Genomic DNA, 10,000 nt, shown 5'->3' with positions numbered 1-10,000 from the left:
TATAAAACAACAGCATCAGTTCAGACAGTGGAGCTCCTGGCGCTTAAGAGGTCTTTTGTTCTCCCATCACATAACTTTCTCATCAAAGAGTTCGGACTAAGGCAATGAGTGTGGTTTAAGCATTTGATCTTTAGTGAGACAGAGAGAGAGAGAGAGAGAGAGAGAGAGAGAGAGAGAGGGAGAGAGAGAGAGAGAGAGAGATAGAGAGAGAGAGATAGAGCGAGAGAGAGAATTTGAATTCAACTCACTTAAATATATTTATTGTGGTAATATTCTGTCATTATTTCAACAGGATCTTGTTTCGCATTCTAATTAATCTGTGATGCTTTAGGAGGTCAGTGTGTTAACCAATATGGTAGGAAGCTCTGCAGTGGCAATCAGGGACCATTTCAGACAATATCTACTCCATTTCAGTTGAGCAGAGGGGATCTGTCAACACATTTTCACATTCTTGTTAAACATTTGCAGGCCCTGCTCAACCAATCAGCATTTGTTTGAGACTCTGCTCAACCAATCAGTTGAGATTTTGGAAGAGAGCATATTGGTTCTTCTGCAAGTTTCAATCTTTGTCTACACAAATGACTAGCCTTTACTGGTAGTCTGCCATTGCTTCCCCCTCTCTGGATTCACTCAGTCCCCACTGAGGTTACTGCAAGGTCAGTGGCATAAAACATGGACGCAGTGTAGAATGAAAAAGAAAGTGATTGGATCGACCTTTAACCGAATTGCATGAACAGTATTTCTGTTATTCGTCTCTGATGTTATCAGCAAAGCCGCCGCCATTTGCCATCCAGAAAATATGGGACACCATGTTGTTTTATAGGCCTTCCACACAAACCCACGGTGAAGAAGTGAGCTCTCATTTTCTCAGTCTCTGTCTCTCTGTGCCAGCCTATCTGTGTTCTCTGTCTCCCTGTGCCCCCTCCGTGCCCTCTCTGTGCCAGCCTATCTGTGTTCTCTGTCTCCCTGTGCCCTCTCTGTGCCAGCCTATCTGTGTTCTCTGTCTCTGTGCCCTCTCTGTGCCAGCCTATCTGTGTTCTCTGTCTCTCTGTGCCCTCTCTGTGCCCGGGATGGTATGGGATCTTTAGTGCGTAAGCGATACCGTTTTTTCCACTACATCTTTGTGTTTGTACAATTGTGTGTTAAGTAGGCAGATTCATGTTGTATCTCAAAGCATGTGTGTGTGTGTGTGTGTGTGTGTGTGTGTGTGTGTGTGTGTGTGTGTGTGTCAGTGTGTCTTCATGCATTCATTGGAAAAATTGATTTTTTTGGCTCTCTGAGAGGCAGCCTAGTCAATCTGGTAGTGTAGACAATTGTGTGTGTGTGTTTGTTTCTGTGTTTGGGTAAGATGTGTGTTAAACAGGTACATAATGAGATTATTTAAAGGCCCTGGTGGGACCGTGGGGCTCTGATTTATACTGTGTCGTGCATGTAGTAACACAAAAGATTGATTTCGGAGAACTGACAAAAAATAAAGATTGTTAAAGAATGATATGAATGAGGTTGAGAAAAAATGTGAATGGATGGTTTGAGAAAAGACGGTGGGACTGGATGGGAAAGAAAAGACAGATCAGAAGAGATTGCATAGATAACGAAGAGCAGGAGACGCATGGGAAGGAGAGAGAAACAGGGGGAGGAGAGGGGAGAGGTGGAGAGTGAGTTTGTAGGAGAGAGAGAGAGGGGTAGGAGAGGAGAGAGGTGGAGAGGGAGTTTGTAGGAGAGAGAGAGGGGGGGAGGAGAGGAGAGGTGGAGAGTGAGTTTGTAGGAGAGAGAGAGAGAGGGAGAGGTGGAGAGTGAGTTTGTAGGAGAGAGAGAGAGAGGGGGAGGAGAGGAGAGAGGTGGAGAGTGAATTTGTAGGAGAGAGAGAGAGAGGGAGGAGAGGGGAGAGGTGGAGTGAGTTTGTAGGAGAGAGAGAGGGGGGGAGGAGAGGAGAGAGGTGGAGAGTGAGTTTGTAGGAGAGAGATAGGGGTAGGAGAGGAGAGGGGAGAGGTGGAGAGTGAGTTTTTAGGAGAAAAAGAGAGGGAGAGGGGAGAGAGGTGGAGAGTGAGTTTGTAGGAGAGAGAGAGAGAGGGGAGAGGTGGAGAGTGAGTTTGTAGGAGAGAGAGAGAGGGGGAGGAGAGGAGAGAGGTGGAGAGTGAATTTGTAGGAGAGAGAGAGAGGGGGAGGAGAGGGGAGAGGTGGAGTGAGTTTGTAGGAGAGAGAGAGGGGGGGGGAGGAGAGGAGAGAGGTGGACAGTGAGTTTGTAGCAGAGAGAGAGACAGAAAGAGACACAGAGAGAGAAATAGAGCTGCGTGCGGGCAGCCATGTCGTGACCAGAGGAGATCAGAGCAGCATCAGTGCCCAGACGCCGCCAGGTCACACAATATACAGCAGCCTCCATTCCGGCTCAAACACTGCAGCTCACACTGCCAGCAAACAGCCCTCTAAACTCCCAGCTCCCTACCCACAGAGCCCCGCATTCCCTCAGTTTCCCCCGCCCCATCCTCCATTCCTCAATGCCACTTCACATTATCAGTTAATTAAAAGGCATTAACACCACAATTTAGGAATCACCATCTAGGTTTTTTTGCACGGCAGAAAAACTACCACAAAAGCCACCGAGGTCTTTTGGGTTAATTAGCTGTTGAATTAGCTAGTTTAGCAGCTCAGAATAATTAGTATTATCTCCCTTCTCAGTGGCTCAACCCACTATTACCGCACCAAAACATCTGACCCTGTGGAACAGCCCGCGACGACTACACAGCCAGTTGAATGACAAGCGGCTGTTTTGTTCACCGAGGTTGAAGTAATTGTGTTTCTGCGATTTGGAAGCAGCACTGACTGACTGTTCTTCTATTACAGCGCTGATACCCTTGGGATGCTGCACCACCTCATGTAGAAGTGTCAAGTTTTGGGACAGGTAAGAGATGACTGACATACAGATGCATGCATGGAAAGAAATTCATACTATAACATAACCTATAACTGTACAATATAATAGTGCTAATGTAAGTGTAGTAATGATGGTAACATTACAAATTAACTTGGGAAGAGTGTTGACGTGTGGAACATTGGCTATAAAAAACTGCTGCAGGATTGCCTCTGATGATAGCATGGGTTGTAGTTGGTTCAGGTCGGATGGAGTATAGGATTGTGTTCTTGGACAGGAATGATGAAGTGGGAACAAGCTACTATGTGAAAAAGACAGATGAGTTTGTTTGTATGTGTGCGTGGGCACATGTGTACTGTTTGTGCCTGCATGGTATTTGTGTGTGTGTGTGTGTGTGTGTGTGTGTGTGTGTGTTTGTGTGGTGGCTGGTTGTGTTTGTGTGTGTCTGAGTGTGTTGTGAGTAGGCACCACATGTCCATGAGTGTCCGTTTGTTTGAGTCAGATTGAGTTTTAAGCAGCTCAAGTGGTTCCACTGACTGGCTGGCTGTGTGTGTGTGTGTGTGTGTGTGTGTGTGTGTGTGTGTGTGTGTTAGTGTGTGTGTTAGTGTGTGTGTGTGTGTGTGTGTGTGTGTGTGTGTGTGTGTGTGTGTGAGGGGGGGGGGGGGGCACCCTGCTCCTAACCTTCCTCTTAAATGTGCTCTGGGCAGAGGAAGCAATGGGCAGAGTTAATATTTAATGATGAAGCCATTTTAATGGTAGAATATTTCAACCCTCAGGCTTGCATTAAGCAAGGTTTGCCCTCTTGATTTTTGCTGAGTGTAGGCACACATACACACATGTGTGCACCACCATATATTATGGCACACACACACACACACACACACACACACACACACACACACACACACACACACATGACAGAGAGAGAGAGAAAGAGAGAGAAAGAGAGAGAGAGAGAGAGCGAGGGAGCGAGGGAAAGGGAGAGAGAGCGAGGGAATTTTTCTGAATTTTAGAACACCTTATTACAAAAATATTTGATTTACTTTACATCTTTAAAACTTCAACCAACAAAAGCAGAAAAAGAAGAAAAATAAATAAATACATATAAAAAGAACAAATAACAAAAGCTAGTTCTTCATTGATCAATGGGCACACAGCCCCTTTATAATACCAAACCCACAGTCTGAATAAAGCAGTTTAAACATCATGATCAGAGTCCTGTTCGAGTTTTTTCATACTGATTTAGACTGCCATTTCTGCATTATCTAAAATGAGATTTATCAATTGTCCCTGTGACCTGTTCGTCTTACATTGTATAAAACCAAGAATGAATATTTGTTTAAAAAAAAAACCTTCATCAGAAGCCTGTAAAAGGTCAAACAAAGGACATAATCTCAAACAATGTTAAAAAAAAACATGAAATACCGTTTCTCTCTGCGTACAAAAAGAATAGTCAGGTCTGACTTCTGGATTCAAAACAGAAATTAACAAAACCATTGCCACTGTTCCTTGAAAAACCGTCCACTGCAAGCCCCCTATTTTATTTGGTTAATGGCATGCTCAAAGGTCCCCATTCAGGCTTTACATTGTTTCTCATCATTAAGACAGCACACCAGGGTGTATCAATTCTACAGTTTATCCACCCAAAATTGTTTTTGTTCATAATTTGACCACTGACCTCATCCATGTCCATTATCATTGACTCAGTAGGGAGTGGAGGGGAACCTTCACATTCATCTACTTCAGGAAGTGTAACCTCATCTATTACCTTTTGTACCTTGTACAGTTTCCAAACTTTGAAGAGTCCTTGATAACAAAAGATAAATAAAAAAAACAGGCAGCCTATTTGTATTCAATTTAGAGGGATCCATTAAGAACAAGGGTCAATCCTGTCCAAAAAAAAAAACACAGTATGTAACATTTCACAGGGCGAAAAGCTGCACCTCTGCCGGACAAGTGAACAACTCCTTGTCCTCCCCTCTTCTTAGGAAGATACAAAACACTTGAAGCACAATGCTGTGGATCCCAAAAAATATCAATCAAAAGTGTCTGTATTTTGGCCAGTACGTTTGGTGGTGGATCCAAGCTCATTCAATCATGCCATAGAAAAGAAGCCACACAATTGTTTATCATCAGGCAACGCCCTCTGTATGATAACACTGGCGCCAACCATTTCCATTGATTTAAACGTCCTTTCCCAATGAAGCCCATCTGGAGGCTTTGGCAGGCTACCCAGCCACTCACCCACTAAAATAGCCACACTTTTAAACCCACTGACTCTAGCAGAAGAAAGGAGCCCAAAATACTTGAAAATATTATGCAGTGCATCTATGTGTTGTTCTGTCCATTTACCATAATAATTAAGATAATAATAATAATTAAGACCTTTGTCAGGTTTTTAATGGCACACACGACACACTGGAACACACTGGAACACACACCATCCCTCCTAAATCACCAGCATACAGGCGTAGGACACTGTAGGACACTGTTACTATTTTTCAATGAAACACCAAGAAAGACTGAAAACACCAAGAAAGACTGAAATCATTCAGCTGGTAAACCATCTACTCCAGGCGTTGGCCCCTTTTTTTCATTCCCATAACAGCTGCATGCTCCTTCAGTGTCAATGCTCTATCCAGCCTTTCAGCCGAATCTTTTTTTAGCTTTGGCAAACCCTTAAGGAAGACATCACTCAGTCTTTTTGCTTTTCTTTCGTATTCTCTTCTGAACAATATTGAGTAAAAATCTGTAGCTCGCTTCCTAATGTCAGAAGTCTCAGTTAATACAACTCCTGAATCTGAGCCGCCTTTGGCCATTCTTCTATTCCAGGCCAAAGAACGAGCGATAGGATATAAATAGTATGGTGTTTTTGGTGCATTACCTGCTTTGCTTTGTCAGGGAGCATAAGCCTTTTGGTCCCTCCAACAAGACAAAATGAGAATATAGATGGTTTTGGATTTTGATTTAAATCAACAAGATTTAAATACAGTTGATTGGCAATATTCTGCTTGTTAATATAGTTTATGTAAAAAAAGTTCCTAGACTGACACATTCCCACACACATCACTAGTACAATCAGTACACATACACACACACACACACACACACACACACACACACACACACACACACACACACACACACACACACACACACACACACACACACACACACACACACACACACACACAGGTTTATTTGTATCCTCCTGTCATTGTCCCTCACTTCTTCCCAACAAAAGTGTGATGTGTGTATATATGCCTGCACTTGGATCCCAGCAGATGAGAAACTCTCATGAATCTTTCATGTTGTGGTTATGCAAAGTAACCCATTATCATATTGACATCTACATGTACAAACCCAGATAGCTGGCATAGATGGTACTGATGATATTCCTTTGTTGTTGTCTGTGCTGCCCTCGCGCTGATACCAGGCCTCTGTATTGACCTCAGTTGGCTTTGCCTTGCAGCTTCGATGCCTCCTGACCGCCGGCCTGAGTGGATCCAGCTGCGGGCTCCTGACTCTGGGCGCGATGCAGGACCCTTGTGTCTCTCTTTCAACCAACATCCACCCAGGAAGGAAAATAAAAGCAGAAGATCGAGAGAAGAGAGCACAAGAGGAAAAAAAGAGAGAAAGAAAGAGAGAGAGAGAGAGAGAGAGAGATGGAGGGTAGGGAGAAAGTGAGGGAGAGAGAGAGAAAGAAAGAAAGACCTGACTTCTGCTCCTCTCTCTGTCCTCACACTGGTGCCTGTTGGATCAAAGCCAGTCCTCCACGTTTCTCCCCCCTCCTCCCCCCTCACACCTGCCCTGCAGAGGACCTCCTCCCCCTCACACCGGCCCTGCAGAGGACCCAGAGGTGGACGAAAAGAAGAAGGCTTGAAACTCCCCAAGATTGCCAAATGGATTTCCATCTTGCCAAAAAAAAAAACATAAATACAACAAGATACGGGAATCTCTCTATTTGCCAACAAAATAGTCCTACCTCCTTTAATGAAACACAGTGTTAGTATATCAGAGATCTATGAATGACGAAGCAGGACTCAGGAGGCTAAATGGTCCCTTTTGTTTACAGCTGCCACCCGTGCACCCGAGTAGCGAAAGAGAGCACTGCTAACTCCCAAGCCACAAGAGCATTCCCAGTCCTGGACGCAATGATACCCCTCCACCACCACCACCACCCCCTAAGACCCCAATACACACTCTTCAGGTTCCCCCTCACTAGAACCCAATACACACTCTTCAGGTTCCCCCTCACTAGAACCGGAACATTCCAGAGAGATGAGAAAACACAGACGTTTAAAAAAAAAAAAGGTCTTTTAATTCCCATTAGAAGGACACAAAAAAAAGGACCAGGATGCTCTGCTTGCCCTGCTCATCCAGTCCACGTGGACACTGTCACCCAGTTCATCCAAACTAGCAGTATTACATGCAGACCTGTACCGTAGCTGTTCATAGGAGAAAGTGCTAGATCAAAACGTGTTGTGCACACTTGAACTAGCCCACATGCATACAGAAGAGTAAAATGCACATACATACATACCCGCACATACGCACATACAAACACACATCGACACACAGACTTGCTCATGTGCACTGGACACAAACCCAAGCTCACAGGAATCTGTGCATTCATTAATGTGCATACACAACAAAAACAAAAACACACACATACAGACAGACTTTCGCACTCACACGTACAGACACACAGAGAAACACACGCGCACTCGCGCACACACACGCACACACAGACTCACACACACACACAAGCACATAGCTGTCACATCTAATGCTCTGTAGCCTCTCACGAGGGCCCAGGTTACCATCTACATGACTCATATGACCTGCTGTAAGACATTCAGTTAAACAGTCACGGCTACTTTGTAACCTCCTTATCCTGTGATCTTTTTTATTTTTCTTGACAGATTAAGAGACAGAACTAACATTAATATAAATTAATATATATATATATATACAACTTTTATGTTTTTGAGAAAGTAAAGAGTAGTTTATTGCTTAGTTTTTTAAAACTATGATAATTATAACTATTATTTTTGACGTACCGGTATTATTATATCTATAATTATTATTATACCAAACAGATGTATGTATAAGATAATAAAAGTGTCTTTATGTAAAACATCTTTCCTCAAAAGATCTCTTATTTGGGTCCTAAGTATTCCTTGTCTCCAATGGACACCACATCAAAGATCCAATGGACACCACATCAAAGAGCTCAAACAGAACCGAGCATCATGAGTAATTGAGTGTGTTAATAACAGTTAATAATAAGAGTATGTGACATCATAAGAGTACGTTAATAACAGTTAATAATAAGAGTATGTGACATCATAAGAGTACGTTAATAACAGTTAATAATAAGAGTGTGACATCATAAGAGTACGTTAATAACAGTTAATAATAAGAGTGTGACATCATAAGAGTACGTTAATAACAGTTAATAATAAGAGTATGTAACATCATAAGAGTATGTTAATAAAGTTAATATGAGTAAGCGAGGGAACTCAGTCAGGGTGTACTCCCAGGTACTCCTCGGTGTCCATGAAGGAGCTGCAGGGTGAAGTGGGGAAGGGTGGAGCAGCTCCTGTGGTGTGGCCTCGCCTATCGACTGCGGAGCACGGTGAACTCCTCATACTCCAACATCCTCAGAGTTGTACAGTGCTGCATGATATTTGCAGGGAAAACATATTGATCAAGGTGTCCCCCCTCCCCTCCCCCCCTCCCCTCCCCTCCCCACCTGGCGAGCGGCCATAGAGGCAGATAATGTGGTGATTAGATGAACAGGGAGATTCATGTGAATGAATGATGGGAGGGAAGAATGGCTCCTGCACTTTGGGTTACGGTAAGTTTGCATTATCCTGTTTCTACAGGGGAGGGAAAGAGAGAGAGAGAGAGAGAGTGTGAGAGAGAGAGAGAGAGAGAGAGAGAGAGAGAGTGTTTATGTGTGTGCGTTACTGTGTGAGCTTGTTTATGGGCAGGTGTGTGAGAGAGTATTTGTATGTGTGGGTGTGACTTGTTCTGGAAAATCTGCTGTATTGCAGAACAAAGGCAAGGTATGGGTATGCTCTGAATTAAGATGTAGTATTGTCAGCACAGAAGCACACACACACACACACACACACACACACACGCACGCACACACACACACACACACACACACGCACACACACACACACAGACACATGCACACACTCATGGAGAGAGAGAGAGAGAGAGAGAGTCGTATTGCACCACACGCGTGACCATTGTCCCAGTAAACCCTGCACACACACGCAATTCTCTCTCACACACACACATTTCTCTCTCACACACACACACATGCAGCCTGGTCGCTGGTGGGTCTGCCTTTCCACTGCAATGCAGCACACCCAGAGGCTCGTGCTAAGGGCTGGCCTAACTCCCCGCCTGAGCAAAACTTCCAATCCATCAATATACCCTTCAGACCAACGGGAACCAAAGGCTTTAAATATAGCACACAATGGCACACATTCAAAATGAGTCTGAGCACTTTTTTTATACAGAATCAATGTGATAATGTTTCATATCTGCATTGTATCTGTGGGCACCCAGGGCTAGAACCTGCACTGATATGAGTAATATAAGAGTGTCTAAAGGAGAATGAATCACACTGTCGAAGTGCTGAGGCAGGGCTCAGAGCTCGGGGATTGTGTTTTGGGTTGTGGCTGGCAGGGGGCCAGGTCTGCTGCTGTATTTGTTAAATGGAGTCGCATACCGGGACTGAGGAAAATATTTAATTATGGCAATACTTTATTGTTTGATTCACGAGGTGACTTGAATCTGTAATGCCTACACTGTATTGATGCAGTGTAGAATTGAGAATGGTGTTTGTGACTAAGTCAAAGATAAGGCAGATTTTTTATTTTTTTTGGAGGATATGATTTGCAGATTGTCAGTGAAAAGAGAGGCTTATCCTGAACCTGAGACACTGTTATTTGAGACACAATATTTGTTGAATGTCAGCTTTTTATTTCCCATGAGATTGATAAGTTTATGTGTTAGCCCCGATACCTTCATTTTCCTTTTTAACCACCATACGCTGGAGTGTGGAAACGGTCATCTTCAATCTAGAGATCACTGGCTTTGGTTGTA

The 10,000-nt window shown here is 43.8% G+C and overlaps 1 protein-coding gene across 2 annotated transcripts in view; it reads left to right on the top strand.

The window, feature by feature from the left end:
• The window catches only part of ccdc85a (coiled-coil domain containing 85A), a 42,704-nt gene extending 34,695 nt beyond the window's left edge, over positions 1 to 8,009 (top strand). For both annotated transcript variants that reach the window (XR_004165019.2, XM_012819893.3), the window contains exons 3-4: positions 2,842 to 2,899; positions 6,342 to 8,009. Coding sequence is in view for 1 of the 2 variants with exons in the window: in XM_012819893.3 (XP_012675347.2) it covers positions 2,842 to 2,899; positions 6,342 to 6,357 (74 nt within the window). In the remaining variant the exon portion in view is untranslated. The remainder of the gene's footprint in view (positions 1 to 2,841; positions 2,900 to 6,341) is intronic.
• Positions 8,010 to 10,000: the final 1,991 nt, after the last annotated feature.

Source organism: Clupea harengus, chromosome 13 (genome assembly GCF_900700415.2).
Source record: "Clupea harengus chromosome 13, Ch_v2.0.2, whole genome shotgun sequence".
NCBI classification, from domain to species: domain Eukaryota; kingdom Metazoa; phylum Chordata; class Actinopteri; order Clupeiformes; family Clupeidae; genus Clupea; species Clupea harengus.
The sequence above is the reverse complement of the archived record's forward strand: the minus strand, read 5'-3'. Positions and strand labels throughout refer to the sequence as shown.